Source organism: Barbus barbus (assembly GCF_936440315.1).
Source record: "Barbus barbus genome assembly, chromosome: 5".
Taxonomy (NCBI): Eukaryota; Metazoa; Chordata; class Actinopteri; order Cypriniformes; family Cyprinidae; genus Barbus; species Barbus barbus.
In genome coordinates, this window is record NC_136733.1 from 11,287,043 (window position 1) to 11,304,360 (window position 17,318).

The 17,318-nt window shown below is 39.5% G+C and overlaps 1 protein-coding gene across 1 annotated transcript in view; it reads left to right on the top strand.

Annotated features, from left to right (window-relative positions):
- The window catches only part of LOC306870222 (serine/threonine-protein kinase PAK 3-like), a 252,637-nt gene that overhangs the window by 75,782 nt on the left and 159,537 nt on the right, over positions 1–17,318 (top strand). The window contains exon 5 of the mRNA XM_079417359.1: positions 6,036–6,073. Within this exon, the coding sequence (XP_079273485.1) occupies positions 6,036–6,073 (38 nt within the window). The remainder of the gene's footprint in view (positions 1–6,035; positions 6,074–17,318) is intronic.

The window sequence follows — 17,318 nt, forward strand, 5'->3', positions numbered from 1 at the left end:
CGCGCGCAAACTGCACACTGCTGCTCAGCACCTACCTATAGCTACTATTAAGCTAGGCTACATGTTTCTGAAACCCCCATCACCCGGCCAAACGCCGGGTAAAAAAGAGAAGGCAAGGAAGAGAAAATCACCAGAGGAATTGAGGGAAAGCGAAAGGGAATACGAAAAGAAAAGGCAGAGAAAGTTTCAGCCCCAGTGGCGAGACCGCTGGAATTGGCTGGGCTTAGGGGTGGACGATAAAAATGTCTCCACGATCTGCTTTTGAAGAAATATGGTAGTATCGTGCTACAGCACACATTATGTCAAATACAGTTCTGGCGCCGCGGTCTCTATATACTGTACAACACGACATACAGCAGTAGAGTTACTCTGACAGGACACTGCACTTATTCGCGATCGCAAAAGTACATTATTTGCACACAAGCCTTGCTGGTTAAATGTTTAATTCACGCGCTGGTCTGACGTGCGCTCATACACCTGAAGCACGCGCGCTAAAAAGCCTGTCTAACAGCGCCTGATTACTCAACTAACTTATCTTCTGCGCTAATACTGTCAAAACACACAAGGTTTACATACAGACTCAGTTGGTTATCTCTAAAATGAAAGTGAATAGTTAAGAGAGAAATGGATGCGTGCCTGTATATTAGATGCGTGCAGCTCTTAAAGGGACAGGACACTAAACATGCTGCCGCTTGTCATTAAAGGGATAGTTCACCCTAAAATTTAATTTCTGTCATCATTTACTCACTCACATGTTGTCCCAAACCTCTATTAATTTCTTGTGCTGAACCCAAAAGAAGATATTTTGAAGAATGAGGGTAACCAAACAGTTGCTGGTCCACATTGACTTTGATATGAAAGAACAATCCTATGGAAGTCACTGAGGACCAGCAACTGATTGGTTTTCCACCTTCTTCAAAATAGCATTTATGTTCAGCAGAAGAAAGAAACTCATTCAGGTTTAAAAAAGGTTTAGAAAAAAAGAGGTTTACTGTGAGCTCTGCAGATCAATGCCCACATATGCAGACTAGTAAGTTAGAGAAAAGTTAACGTGTATGATATGGTATGAACATAATATAATGAATTGCTGTGTGACTACGGAGAATGAATCCTATGCAATAGGTTTATTTGCACTTGTTTCATGTTTTTGCACAGTTTTGCTGCACTTTGCACTAAACCTACCTTAAAAAAAATTAATGTTATTCATGTTGTTCAAGCAAACTGTTCTTTTTCGTGATTATTGGGATCAATACCCGACGCGTTGACCTGGGCCAGTGAACTTCAAAAGACACTGGCCCGGAGGGCCAGTGGCAAATTTCCCTTATTGTCTACCCCTGGTAAAGTCATCAAAGGCATGGGAAGACATTTACAATTACCCATAGAAGGTAAATGAAACAATGCAGTTTAATTTGTTGCAAATATTTGTCTTTTTGATAGTTTCCTCTGTCCAGCAAAGTATTTTTTTTATTATTCTAGTAACACTGCAAATTATAGATATGAAGATTGGGAATAAAAATATATTTATATTTTTTTACAATATGGAGATAGTTTTTTGGGCTTTATTAACTGATTATATTGGGCTTTATTAAACTTTATGAAACTATAGTTACCTACAAGTTGATCTTTTTAACCATTTACACAGTCTTTAAATTGTGATCTAAAAGGATTTCTTATTCTTTGGTTCCCTCTAGTGGACAACATTAGTATATGAGGGCCTTCATCTCTGAATCTGATTAAAATAAATGGCTGATATTTTAAAAATTACCGTTAGTGCCCTGAGCATCTTGAAATGTTTACTCAGAATGTCTTGTCCATATATATGAAGTCCTGAGAAATTGTGGCTTCAAACACTGAAACTGCTCTCCCTTTACAACTTAAAACTCATCATTTTAAATGTTGCAGTTTAAATTGACATTTTGTCATCACTAAATAATTTTTGTTTTTATCCTTCACTCTGTAGGTCTGTGATACCATACTCCTACACACCATGGAATGGTTCTCCTTCACAAACCACCTTGTTAGTGCCACCTTGATGCAAGCAGACAGGTTTGAACAATACACAGTGGCGTTTCCTGAAGAGGCACTGAGCAGGACTTTGAAGGCCTATCCAGTGCTCAGTGGGAGTAAGTTGAAGACAGAGCTTAGTCTCATCTACTGCAAGGAGGAGTTCAGAACCTGTCGTGGTGCTGTGGACCTACTCCAGCTGTTTCTGGAGAACAATCTTGAAGAAGTCTTTTCAGAGACTGTCACTCTCCTAAAGATCCTCATCACCACACCCATGACCACAGCAGAAGCTGAGAGGTGCTTCTCAACCTTGAAAAGGATTAAGACTTTTCTGAGAAATAGCATGACCCAGGAGAGGCTGAATGCATTGGCCATGCTGTCAATGGAAAAGAGACTGGTGACTGAGATGACTGATTTCAACCAGAAGGTCATTGAGAAATTTGCAAGCCAGAAAGAAAGGAGAGCAAATAGTGCAACTGGCCAGTGATTAGGCAACTTTACATTTACAGTGTGTATTATGATTACCTTTATTACTTAATTACTGATAATAAACTCACATTGAAAACAAATTCACTGATTCATGGTACATTTATTGCATTCTTTAAGTTCACTTTAACATTTTCAATATTTTATCTAGCTGCAATGATACATAATCACCTAATAAATGGCTATTTACAGTCCTGCATTACTAACGGTTTAATTTTTCAGTTTGTTTGCACCCCCCCTCCATTTTTTTGCACCAGCCGCCACTGCTTGAGAGCACCTCTAATACTTCAGAAAAAGCCAATGAGAATTGTCGAATGGAATTTTTATACACCACTCCCTCATACACATGAGTATTAGAAGGAAATGGGCATCCATCCACTTATTCAGGTTCATGCTGAGGAGCGCAAAGCATGTCCCAGACATTCAGCGTGTCTTGTTCCCTCCAACAGAGGACAGAGGTTACAGTTGTAGCAAAGATGTTCTCTAAATGTCAGTCACTTTGCTGTTGTGAGAGGATTCTTGTGAAGTAAACAAGTCTACCTGTGGTTTGCTGAATCAGATCAGCTTGACTATCTGAGGGTGGAGTATCCACTCTCCTTGGATCGTTGCTTATTGTGATGGCAAGTCCGTTTCCTGATTGAGATTGCCTGGAATGTGAGTGGACCATAGTGACTTCAGTTGAGATGAGAAGTGATGGTTGGCGAGTTGTGATATGCAAAATGAGCATAATGTTGCATCGGGACAAGACCACAGGAACCACATGAGTCCTTTGCACAATCTGATTCTGCTTTAGCCTAGATTTAAACTGCTGATTTTGTCTGGCCAGCGGAGAATGACACTATTTCGACAAACTATTTATCCGTCTAAATACTGTAAAGCTGATATAAAGTCACCCAGCTTTATATCAAGCCAATGTAAAGCTGCTTTGGCACAATTTGCATTGTTAAAAGCGATATACAAATAATATTGACTTGACAAACCATCCTGGTTGTTTATATGCGCAACTGTCACCATGTTGTCCATCTAGACCAAAATATGCTTGCTCTGGATCAACAGAACCTCTGCAGAGCCAGGATTACTGCTAGCAACTCGAGGCAATTGATATGCCAACGCACTTGAGAGACTGTTCAGGAGCATGAGGCTGTGACAGGCTTGGATGCAACTTTGCCTGGTCACTTTTTCTAGGGGAACCTCTGCCCATAGAAATACAAGGTCTGTCCAAGGGCTGAATGTCGACAGATCGATGTGATAGCTACTCGTTGTGTGCCACGGTGTCATGCTAGTATGAAGTCAGTGCTGAAGTGGTCTCATATGCATCAGCCCGAGCATTTACTGATGGGTTGGCGAGGCGAGGTGTTTGGGGGTTGTGTGACCCAGGATGTGTGAAAACTGGGGGTAGCAGCAAAATAAAAACAAAAGGGAACACAGAGGTTTCCCAGGTGGGCGCAAAAGGACAACAATCAATTTTCTATATAAAGTCAGTTCATCATTGATTCAGTGATGTCATCGTCCAGCTCAAATAGTTTCTGTGCAATCAAGTTGACAATATTGCTAGAAATTAAGCGTCCCCAACTAAGTAAGTCAAAGGTGACAGTGGCAAGGAACCGGAACTCTGTGACAGAAATGGAGAAAAACCTTAGAAACCAGGCTCAGTCGGAGTGCCAGTTCTTCTCTGGTCAGACGAAACCAGGATAGCATGGAGATGGCATTCATGGATCACAAACTTGGACATTGCTTGGTTAAGAGGCCGCGCTGTGACTTTCGTCACTCTTAAAGCGAAGTCAGTCATCGAGTACAGTTCCTGCATCAATGCCAGCTTAGAATTGCCTTTGTGCAGTTCTTTAAGTGCCTTGGCCTGATGGATTTGCAGCCTTTGTAAAACACAGTGAATGTACATGCTCTGGACAGGAGTCTAGGACGATTCTGTTAGGTGGCGGTGTTTTGCAAGCACAGGTCTCATACTCCACCTGGGAACCTTCATGTACCCCCTGACCACCCCACTGTTGAAAGTAGCGAGTGCAGAGGAGCCTGTGAAGCAGGACTGGGCAGTGAAAGGTGCCGTCCATGACTTTGTGAGGTCCTCATGCACTTCTGGGAAGAAAGGCACTGGGGTGGGGTGTGGCTTTGAATCGAGCTTCAAACCCAGACACCAATCATCCCGCCAGATATCAATCACCCCAGCAGCACTGGGAATCATGGCCGCAAACTCTGCATTATACTCAGAATGTGCCACCATATGCGAAGGTGGGAGCCCAGCTGAGTCTTCTGCATCAAGGCCCAAGCCCACGCTCAGTGCTGCTATTGATAACTCATCTTCATCCAGAGCCCCGAATGAGAGATCAGGTACGTCATGTGACACAACATCAAACTCATCCAGGAACTCCACCAAGTGCAACGTGCATAATGAAGAACAGAAGGTCAGTGGGGCATTACCTGGCGAGAAATACTTTGTGTAAGCGCTCCCACTGTTGCCTTCATATTGCCCTGAGCGATAGCCATTATGGCCTTGTGCATTGCAGAAAAACCAGCATTTGGATGAGGTGACTCCTCTGAATTGAAAAGAGAGTCAAAACTGCAATGTTCTCACAGTGAAAACATAAGCTATCCATGAAATCTTTCTCAGCACGTTTATGTCCCTGACACACAAGGTAGAGATTATGGCCATCCAAGGTTGACAGAGATCAGCTGCACTCAGAAACACAGAGATGGAAAGGCATCTTTACAAATACATTAACCGTCTGTGTTTACTCTTTTGTTGGAAACTTCTCTTTTTCTGAAGAGCCCAGGGGAGCACTTAGCACTTATCTGTGCATATCAGTGAGAGGAATCTCTGAAATGTACCTTTGTACCAGATACAAACTTTTCCACAAGGTGAATTGGATGAGCTTGTATTTGTAGTACTTCCTTGGCTCAGAAGACCAAATCTGAATGAGTGGATGCATGCCCACTCCTTTTATACCCATGTGTATGGGGGAGTGGCACATGCAAATTCCACTTGCCAGTTCTCATTGGCAAGTATTTCAGATCATACTGATCAATTTAAAAATAAATAAATCTGTTTTAGCACAAAGATCAAGAATATTAACTGTAAATGATGTTGTGCAATATTTTGCCAGATATTTGTTATGAGGCTGTTATTAGTTAAATAAATACATGCATAAATAATATATATAACAAATTTGCAATAATAAATTGGGCTAACCAAGACTTGTCATAGCACTTGCATTTTATTGCTCTTTTGTTGGTTTTGATTGCTTCTATTGTCCTCAATCGTAAGTAACTTTTTTTAAAAAGTAACGTTCCACACTGTCATGTTTTAACTTCTTGAAGATAAAACATGTGAGCGAAGAATCATGCATTAAAAAGTCAATATTTGTTTTAAAAAACTTAAGAAGTCCTGAAAATGTCATAAAGCATAAATTACACTTTTTTTTTTTTTTTTTAAGAATGACAAATCTGACCCTTCTACATTTATATCTAATAAATAAGAATCATGTAAGTTATGTTTACTAAAATTCTGACTAATGGAATGTTTATGCTTCCAGATAAATCCGCTCATGGTTACATTGCAGCCAATACTCTGGTGAGTTGTTTTTTTTTGTTTGTTTGCACCCCCCTCCCCCTCCTTTTTTTTGTTTGTTTCCTAACTTGATATTTGATTTCAAATTACCGATTCATCTTCATGAAATAAATAATTAATGATTCAAGCACCCAGTAAGGCCATGTCTACCCCTCACAAACAAAACTGTTATTTAAACTGACTAACTGAATTACGATAAAACCTATAGTATGGCATGTTGTCTGTAAATAGAAGAACCATTCTATTGGTTTGAGCCGTTTTGGTCCATGCACATTTTGATAGTTTGTTTTTTCAAATAATGACATAAGCAGAAATGAGAAAACATTTATTTGTTTTTTCATTTATTAAAAAAAAACAACAAAATTAGATTTCGGTTTTCGTTGTTTTAGTTGAGAGGTAGAAAACAAACAAGAGAGGATAAACAACTTCAAAATAGATTTTCGGCATGAGGGCGGTCATGCGATGCCCCTTTCTGCTGATTGGTTCAACAAAGCTGAACCAGTGACATCATCAGTTGTTCCTCAGTTCTGTTCATCAAATTAATAATTCATTACTGCTATAGCAGTATCGATTCTTAAACTGTAAAGGGCAGGTCCTAGATAGGGCTTTCTTCTGTGCAGCCTAACACATTTCTCAGAAATATTTATTTTAGAAATATTAATCTGCACCCAGCCTGTTTTATTCAGCTGTGCAGAGTTAAATTTGTATGGTGAAGCTGCAATACCCATTAGACAGCGCAGAATGTATGTCAAGTGCAGATCAATGTTCAGTCAAGTGTAAATATACAGCAGCCATAACTTTTCTTTTAGACAATATGCTCAGTTTAGGACATCAATATATTCATTAATTAAAAACCATAAAAAAAACTAAAAAAAAAACTATTTATCTAGGAATAAAATACCTTGGAGTGTCAAGACTGGCCAATCAGAATCAAGCATTCCAGAGTAATAAGGTCTGACAACATGTGGAATAAAATTGTTGTTTTGTCTAGGAAATAGTTGCCACATCAGTTTCTGACTAGCAAATAACTGATGAAGTGAACATGCATTCCAGCGATCCTACTGGGTGAGCATGGGTGGGGTTAAAAAAATAAAATAAATAAACGGTCATGTTTTGGCCATTGGCATGCATAGCCCATTATGTATTTTTAGGTGTTTGGGTTTTTTTGTATGCTGTATTATATATTTACACTGGGTCTCCAACTAAGGACAGTTTGTAAGTACAATAAATTAACATCCTTCTTGACTCTTCAACTGAATGTCCTGGTATATGTTAAGAAGTTTTAAGATATTATGTGACAATAAATCTGTAGCTAACATGTAGCCAACATTAAGAGTAGAAATGTGCCGATGAGGAGTTTTTCCCCACCCATTAAATAACTTGACAACACCAGTGTTATCCAATACAGTCACATTTAACAAGAAAATATATTTGTCAATGACGTTCAACATATGTAGCACTTTTTTTTATCTGTAATGTTCAACCTTTACATCCCGCATTCTTTGAACAAAATTGATATTATTTATTAACAAGATTAATAAGATGGATAACTTGATATACTAGCGTTGTAACACAAATGAAATACCATAGATTTTCCCCTTTAAAACGAATGCTCAGTTTGTTGTTTATTATTACTTTAGTTAAAGCACAACAACAATAAAACAAAGACAAACTTACGGAGCCCTTTAAGGGACATGGTGGTGGGAAAAATTTGGGGTGAGTGGAAAAAAATTCAAGGTGAGAGGAAAAAATATTTTTCAAATGTCCCTCGCAAAACTTTTGCATTCTCTCGCAAAACCAGTTCAGTTCGGAAAAACTCTTTCCGTTTACTTTACAGCTTGCAGTGGTTCATACAGCTCCGTATACGTCAGTGCTTTGTCCCAAAACCGTGCCTTGAACTTTCTAAAACGCTTAAAGTGGCTTAAAGTTTTAAAACAGTGACACTGGAGGACCAAATTCGATAATAAAAGCTGATAAAATTATTAGGCTAATATTAATAACCTTATTAATAATATTATGAAGCAGAATAGCCCAGAATTTGAACGCAACGCTTTGCATGTAAGCTTGTGTTTTTTTTAATAAGGTTATTAATATTTGCCTAATAATTTTATTAGGATTTATTATTATCAAATTTGGTCCTCCAGTGTCAAGGTTTTAAAACATTAAGCCACTTTAACTAAATTTTTTTATCAGGATTTATAATTATCGAATGTAGTCCTCCAATGTCACTGTTTTAAAACAGTGACATTTGAGTCCAAGTTCAAAATAAAACTCTATGAACCCCTCCATTGTGAACATATGAGCTGTAACCACTGCAAGCTGTAAAGTAAACAGGAAGAGTTTGTCCGAACTCACCTGGTTTTGCGAGAGAACGCAAAAGTTTTGCAAGAGAATACAGAACATTTGAAAAATATTTTTTCCTCCAACCCCAAATTTTTTCCACTCACCCCGAATTTTTCCCACCACCATGTCCCTTAAGGGGTTCCGTACAAACTCACTTATATTAAACAAAGAAATGTTAGTTTTTTTATTAAAAGAGAGAGTTCTCCCAAAAATGAAAATTCTGTAATTAATTACTCGCCCTCATGTTGTTCCAAACCCGCAAAACCTTCGTTCATCTTTGGAACACAAATGAAGATATATTTGATGAAATCCGAGAGCTTTTTGACCCTGCATAGACAGCAACACAACTGAAATGCTTTATGGCCCAAAAAGGTAGTAAGGACATGGTTAAAATAGTCCATGTGGTTAAACAGTAATGTTTTTAAGCTATGAAAATACACTGTAAAAAATAAATAAAAAAATATTAAAATCTGTAAAATTTACTGTAAAAAACATTTCATGTTTTACGGCTTTAACTTAAATTTTCATTTAAAACAGTATTTCATTAACTGATATAATGTTAATATACCAACCTATTGGAGTACTGAAATCTGTTTTGTACCTTTGTAATACACTGATAACCACCAAAAGCAGGTGGTGATGAGAGTCACATGCTGAACCAAAGCTCATCACAAACATTCAAACAATACTAAATACCAACATGGTAACACATGACAGTAAAGTAATGCAAATAAACATTAATTTAGCAACATTAGATGTAACATACAACCTTAATGAACATAACTGATAATAAAAAATAATAATAAAAAATAATTAAGAAGAAACGTAGTTAGTTAAAAAAACAAAAACAAAAAACATCAAATGTGAAATGTCACGCAGGGAATTCTGGGAATGTCAGTTTATGCTTTTTCCAATGTAAATTATACATTCTTTTTTACTTAAAAAAAAACAAAATCTGTATATTACTGTAAAATTAATGTAATGTCCAATAAGTTTTTCACTGTATATAGTAGGGGAACTTACCTTTAACCAATTAATAGGTTTTTACTATAGCATTTTTACAGTCTTTTATCTTTAAAATCATGATCATTTTTACAGTCCACTTTTTGTGCACAAAGCAAGCAAAAATAATGACTTTATTCAACAATTTCTTCTCTTCTGGGTCAGTGTCTGCCACCATTCACAAGAGAACCACGACACATACATGTGCATTCCTCTGCTTGTAAACAACGTGCAGCGCATGCATGTTCTGTGTCAGAATGCATGCATGATTTGTGGTAATCTCGGGAATGGAAAATCTAAAAATGTGAATAAAAAAAGATAAGGTGCCGTTATCTTGTTTCTGCTTATGTCATTTCAAATTGAAAAACAAATTATCAAAACGCACACAGACCCGTTCCTTTAGTAACAGATTAAGATTCATGTTGCCACAAATATTCTGTAAAAAAAAATAATAAATATCACTCTTGTACATTTGGTTAATCCTCATCACCTGCATGTTTCCAACATTAATGTTATTGACGGTCATTTACAGATGATTGTGACAAAACTGTTGTGTTGACTTAGATTCAGAGCTGATTTTTAACCACAGAAACCATAGAAATCAGCAAACATTTTCAAAATGCTTATTCCTCTTCAGGAAATACATAAACAAAAATTTTATTTTAAAGGGGTCATATGAAGCTATTTTTAAAGATCATTATTTTGTGTAACATAATATGTTGACATGCTTAATGTTAAAAAAACACATAATTTTTCAAATACTTTACATTATTGTACTGTAGTTCCTCTATGACAAGCCTCTTTCGAACGTGTCTTTTTCTATAAAGCCCATCCTTCCGACAAGCGCAGTCTGCTCTGATTGGCCAGCTGACCCAGTGCATTGTGATTGGCCGAACACCACAATTGCGCTTCGGAAATGTAACGCCCCTTAGCTTAATCGCGAGCTTTTAAAGTAAATATAAAGACAGATGGAGTAAACTGACAGATGGAGTAAACTGCCGTGACAGACACAGTGGATGATGCTCCTATGTATTTGCAGTACACAAGCTGCGGTTTAGACAGTTGACGTGCTATGATTTCTGATGGGCTGAACACTTGTTTTAGCCTTGTCTCGATCAGCTTTCTCTTTTAGATAGAATAAATCCTTTTGTGGGAGACTTTTTTGTAACTCTTCAGATCTTATACATGCACAAACAGCTACTGTACATAACACTAAAAAAAGGAAAACAAGAAATCGCATCATATGACCCATTTAAAGATTTTTAATATGATTTTCCATACCGTGGGTGGCTGGGGTGCCTGGAATTGAAAACCACTGTTGTAGAAGGATGGATGTGTCAAAAAAAAAAAAAAAAAATACAGGCCCCAATGTGGAGGTTGTATATTAGAGAACAAGAAAAATTTGTCAAGCTTGCTTTTTGGATTAATGGGTTGACTATCAGACAGCCGGTCAAAATTAAGCTTGGCCATGTGTAACAACAGGGCTAGATTGGTAATCGGGCGTACCAGGCATTTTCCCGGTGGGCCGACGCACTGAAGGGGCCGACAGAATTTTTGTAGTTTTTAATTTTTCCATCACGCAGGGACTACAAGCAGCCAGTGGCCCATTGGTTTGTCTGCTGTTTTGACAGCGTAAACCACCCAATCACAATGTACTATAGACGGAGCGATGAAGTATTTTAGTACAATCCAAGTAATACAATCCAAGATGGCGCCGCTGATGGCACGTATTGTGCGTTGCTCTCCAGTGTTTGTACTGTTTTTGTTTGTTTTTCCTGTTTTTTGTTTTTCAAATACGATCAGTTTTACCAGGGATGACCTGCTGAACATTCGGCAGAACTCACCACAAAATCTTTTACCGTATTTAGATTTTTTTGGACATTTTGCTGGACATTGTAGTAGGCGGAGCCGTAGCTCTGGTCAAACGCTGGGGGAAGTGTACTACATTTGCCTAATTTCCAGCTGATCAGAGCAGATCGGGACACCGAATCAACGGGGAAATCGCGCGGCAGCGGAACATGCTTTTACATCAATGAGAGGTGGTGTACAGATGTAACTGTGTTAAAGAAGATGTGCTGTTCAGATTAGGGCTGAACGATATGGACAAAATTTCATATCTCGATTTTCATGCCAGATATCTCGATACGATACGATATGACTACGGGTTCGGTGAAAACCAAGCATTTCTCAGAAAAATAAAAACATCATAATACAAAAAAATTTGGAAAGTGTAGTTTTATTTTTAAGAACTCACTGGTGGACGTCGACTCGTACGGCGTAAAGGCCCTTTCAAGGCCCTTTCACACAGGACGCGGCATGCGACCCTATGAAACCCATTCATTTCAATGGCTTGCGCTGCACGAGGGCGGTTAGTTGCTGCGCCGACCAAAGCGCACGCGCAGCGGAGCGCACCAGCGGCGAGCTTGCGCGCGCGCCGCGGTCAAAGTTCAAAATAGTTCAACTTTTGCCGCTGCGCTCTGTGACGTTTCCCTGCGCGGCCAATAGAAACGGGGCATCCAAACAAGCGCCGAACTCAAAATGGATGAACAGCTGATTCTCTGTGTGTCTGAATTTCCAGAGCTATACCATACAAGTTTGCGGTCGAATAGGGACCTCAGCGGTGCATTCAAGGGCACTCGTAAAACTGATGTTCGTTGTGTGACTGCCAGAGTTGTATGCAGGGCGGGGCGAGCGCGGAGAGGGGAAATCTATATTGTCTATATCGTTGCTTTTTTCGATAGTAATATCTTGAAAGTTCATATCTCGATATAGATACGATAACGATATATCGTTCAGCCCTAGTTCAGATATAAAAACGCTCTTCATTAACTGCAAGCCGTTCTATTCGCCGCGGGAGTTCTGCTCGTTCATTCTCGTGAGTGTCTACATTCCACCGCAAGCGCACGTGAGTACAGCTCTACAGAAACTCGATGATCTGATCACAGAGAGTGAGCAACAACACCCAGACTCTGTTTTAATCATTCTTGCGGACTTTAATAAAGCAAATCTCTCCCGTGAAGTGCCAAAATACAGACAGCACATCACATGTCCCACCAGTGACAGTAATATATTGGATAACTGTTACACAACAATAACGGATGCATATGACTCGGTTCCACGAGCCACTTTAGGACTCTCTGATCACTGTTTGGTTCATTTTATTCCGACCTACAGGCAGAAACTTAAATCTGCAAAGCCGTAATTAAGATCTGTTAAAAGATGGACTAATGAAACAGAGCGGGATCTACAAGCCTGTTTCTCTCTCACTGATTGGTCTGTTTTTGAAGCCGCTGCCATCGATCTGGACGAGCTCACAGAGACTGTAACATCTTATATCAGTTTCTGTGAGGATATGTGCATTCTTAACAGGACTCATCTAATCTACAACAATGACAAACCATGGTTCACTGCAAAATCCTGCTTCAGTGTGGAAAGGAATGAAGGATATCACAAGTTACAAGTCACCATCCCCCAGCACTCTGGAGAAATCAACACCTGGGCAGACGACTTGAACAAGTTTTTATTGTCGAAAAATCACCCCACACCCGCCCTGAACACCTCTCCACACAACCATTAACACCTCCAGCAACCCTCCTCTCCCCCACACCTACAATTCAAATCAGCAAAGAAGATGTGTGCCAGGTCTTCAGGAAGAACAAATGAAGGAAAGCACCAGGCCCAGACGGTGTGTCACCAGCCTGTCTGAAAATCTGTGCTGACCAGCTGGCCCCCATCTTCACACAGATCTTCAACAGATCACTGGAGCTGTGTGAAGTCCCCTCATGCTTCAAACGCTCCACCATCAACCCCGTCCCAAAGAAACCCAAAATTACTGGATTTAATGACTACAGACCTGTGGCCCTAACGTCTGTACATTTAGTCACATTTACATTTAGTCATTTGGCAGACGCTTTTATCCAAAGCGACTTACAATTGGGGAATACAAAAAGCGATTAATCTTGAAGAGGCAATCAAACAGAGGAAATGCTCTTAACACCAAGTCTCAGTCATTGTTCAAATAAGTACAAGATAGTAAGCGGAGAGAAAGATAGAGGGAAAGGTTTTTTTTTTGTTTTTTTTTTTAGTTTAGGATGAAGTCAAGTACTGCTGAAAGAGATGAGTTTTCAGTTGTTGCTTGAATATTGCCAGGGATCCGGCGTTCCGGATAGGGGTGGGAAGATTATTCCACCAGCCAGGAATGGTGAACGAGAATGTTCTGGAGAGTGATTTTGAGCCTCTCTGTGATGGTACCACAAGGCGTCGCTCACTAGCAGATCTCAAACTTCTGGAGGGGGCCATGAAATTATTTGAAAGACATCACTGGTCCCTTACTGGAACCCCTGCAGTTTGCCTACAGAGCAAGCAGGTCTGTGGATGATGCAGAGCAAGCAGGTCTGTGGATGATGCAGTCAACATGGGACTGCACTTCACCCTGAAGCATCTGGACAGACCAGGGACTTATGTGAGGATCCTGTTTGTGGACTTCAGCTCCGCTTTTAACACCATTATCCCGGAAACCCTTCAAAATAAACTAACTCAGCTCTCCGTCCCCACCTCCGTCTGCCAGTGGATCAACAGCTTCCTGACAGACAGACAGCAGTTAGTAAAGCTTGGTAAATTCACATCCAGCACTCGTACCATCAGCACTGGAGCTTCTCAGGGCTGTGTACTCTCCACACTGCTCTTCTCCCTCTACACCAACGACTGCACTTCTAAAGACCCCTCTGTCAAGCTCCTGAAGTTTGCAGACAACACCACACTGATCGGCCTCATTCAGGACAGTGAAGAGTCTGCTTACAGACAGGAGGCTAAGGAGCTGGCTGTCTGGTGCAGTCTTAACAACCTGGAGCTTAACACGCTCAAAACTATGGAGATGATTGTGGACTTCAGGAGAAACCTCCCTGCACTCCCCCCACTCACCATCATGAACAGCACTGTGACTGCAGTGGAGTCATTCAGATTCCTGGGCACCACCATCTCCCAGGATCTGAAGTGGGATATTCACATACACTCCATTGTCAGAAAGGCCCAGCAGAGGTTGTACTTTCTTCGCCAGCTGAGGAAGTTCAACCTGCCACAGGAGCTGCTGAAACAGTTCGATTCCGCCATCCTTGAATCCATCCTCTGCACTTCAATAACTGTCTGGTTCAGCTCAGCTACCAAATCTGACCTCAGAAGACTACGGAGAGTAGTCCAGACTGCTGAGCAAATCATTGGTACAACCCTCCCCACTCTCCAAGAGCTGTACTTATCCAGAGTGAGCAAAACGGCTGGTAAAATCACTCTGGACCCCTCACATCCAGCACACTCCCTCTTTGAACTGTTACCGTCTGGTCGACGCTACAGAGCTCTGAGCACCAGAACGACCAGACACAGAAACAGTTTCTTCCCTCAGGCAATCCATCTCATGAACACTCAACAATAAATATGGAACACACAACTATAATACATTATCCATTCACCATACTCACTTATTTTATTTTTATTTTCTCATTTCTAACTTGCACATACTTGACCTGTACATACATAGTTGTCTATATAATATATTGTGTTTTTGCTGCTTTGTACATTGCCTATTTGGATATTTGTATATTATTATTTTATTATCTGTGTCCTGTCCTGTTGCTGTCTTTCTGTTGCACTGTGGAGCTTCTGTCACTACAACAAATTCCTTGTATATGTAAACTTACTTGGCCAATTAAGCTCATTCTGATTCTGATTCTGATTTTGCTCCGCCTATAAAGATCGCTTCACCCCAACTTCTTCCTCGTCAGCTTTCCCCACGTTTTCACAGCAGATTTATCAAGAACAGGCTTGCTCTGTGGTGAGTGAAGCTGGCCAAAGAGCCAGGCAGGAGGAGGAGAGGAGAGCAGTTGAATCGGTAAAGTGGTTGATCTGGATTTCGTAACGGAGGCAGGCATCTATCCTAATGTGTGCGAGCGCCATCAGTGTAGAATACGCAAACACTTTTTAATAAAACGTAAATTCGTCACCCGCGATTTTGTGGCCAAGTCATGTCAAGTGTGTTCAAAGAGGTTTCTATGGGCCAATGCAAATAAATCTAGATTTAAATTCGAAAAGACACGATATTGTCGGACCTGACGTTTTATTCTTATCCAAAACAACTAGATGCAATGATACATATATACACTACCAGTCAAAAGTTTTTTTTTGAACAGTAAGATTTTGAATGTTTTTTTAAGAATTCTCTTCTGCTCACAAAGCCTGCATTTATTTGATCTAAAATACAGCAAAAGCAGTAATATTGTGAATTTTTTTTTTATTATTTATAATAACTGCTTTCTATTTGAATATAATTTTAAAATGTAATTTATTCTTGTGATCAAAGCTGCATTTTCAGCATCATTACTCCAGTCTTCAGTGTCACATGATCCTTCAGAAATCATTCTAATATGCTGATTTACTGCTCAAGAAACATTTATTATTAGGGGTTCACACACGTAGTGCATTGAAACCCTCTTGTAATTGTAAGGATTTTTTTATATTATTATTTTGCAACTTCAGTTTTGCAACTGCAGTAATAATCTCTGCACTCTCTAAATCAATATAAAAAAAATAATAATAATTTGCTCATTTATAAAGGGGGCATGGCCACATATAATCATAAGCCTTTAAATCCTAAACAAAAACTCTAAACTTTACAAAAGTTGGTGAAAACGTGCCAGCTGACTCTTAAGAGCCATGCAAAGTTTCATGAAGATTGGGCCATAGGTGGCGCTATAACAGTTGTACAACATGTTCATATATTCACATAAACACTATATCTTCATATCATTTGATAGATCTCATTATGAGCAACTTTGCATCTAGGACTAATGCTGTCAATCAAATCATTCATTAAATATTCACAAATATGTTAAAAACCTACTTTTGCGAACTAGTCCTAGGTTTTTCGCTCAATCTTGATCAGACCACTGCAGTAATAATCTCTGGTCTCTCTAGATCAATAATTATCAAAAAAAAAAAGTTGAGTTTTGTAATTTGGTTAGCTATAACAGGGTCATTTAAAAAAAAAAGGCGAGGCTACATGTACCCAAATGCCTATAAAACCTAAACAAAAACTCAAAACTTTACAAACCTTGGTGAAAACATGTGTCAGATGACTCTTAACAAGCATAGGTGGCGCTATAAAAGTTAAAAAGGCTTGTGGCGGGAGGAGCAAACGGCAGACACTGTGGGTGTGGCGTCAAGCCTCGGAGAGGTTTTTATTAAACAAAATAATCAAAGAAAGTGTCCAAAAGGGGGTAAAAGTGTCCAAAATCAACAGGGGATCTGGTGTCCTTGTCGTGCTTTGGGGTTCGTGAAGGGAGGCAGTGTTCAGAAGGGAAGGGTCCAGGGAAGGGACGGAGTCCGGTGGCGGCTTCTCCTGAGCGGCTTCGTCCAACGTCCATCCTCGGCACTTCAGGGGGATTCGATGGCCCGGCATCCGGGCCAGGACTATAAACCGGTCATTTTATAATATGTTCTTTACATAGTGAACCCAAAGGCCTATTAATACTAAAAGAAAGCCCACAAATTCTCAAAACTGTCTAAAATGATGCATTCTAAACAAGCATGCAAAATTTAAGAGAGATTAGGCAAAAAGTAACACTATAATAGTTATAAAGGTTACAAACACAGTGTTGAATGAGAAATTGCAATTTAGAACCACTAGATGGCAGCTGAAGACCACTAATGGGCTTATTAAACTTTAAAACAGTACTGTTCATATGTTTACTTATGGATTCATGCTTAAAGTTTATAAAATCACTATTATAACATTTTAAATCTCATTGAGTCAAAGTTTACCATTTTGTTCATACAGACATATCAGTTTTTACAATTTTGCCAGATTATGATTACAGTGAAACCTGTTCTCAATTTTGGATGTGTTTAACTGTCA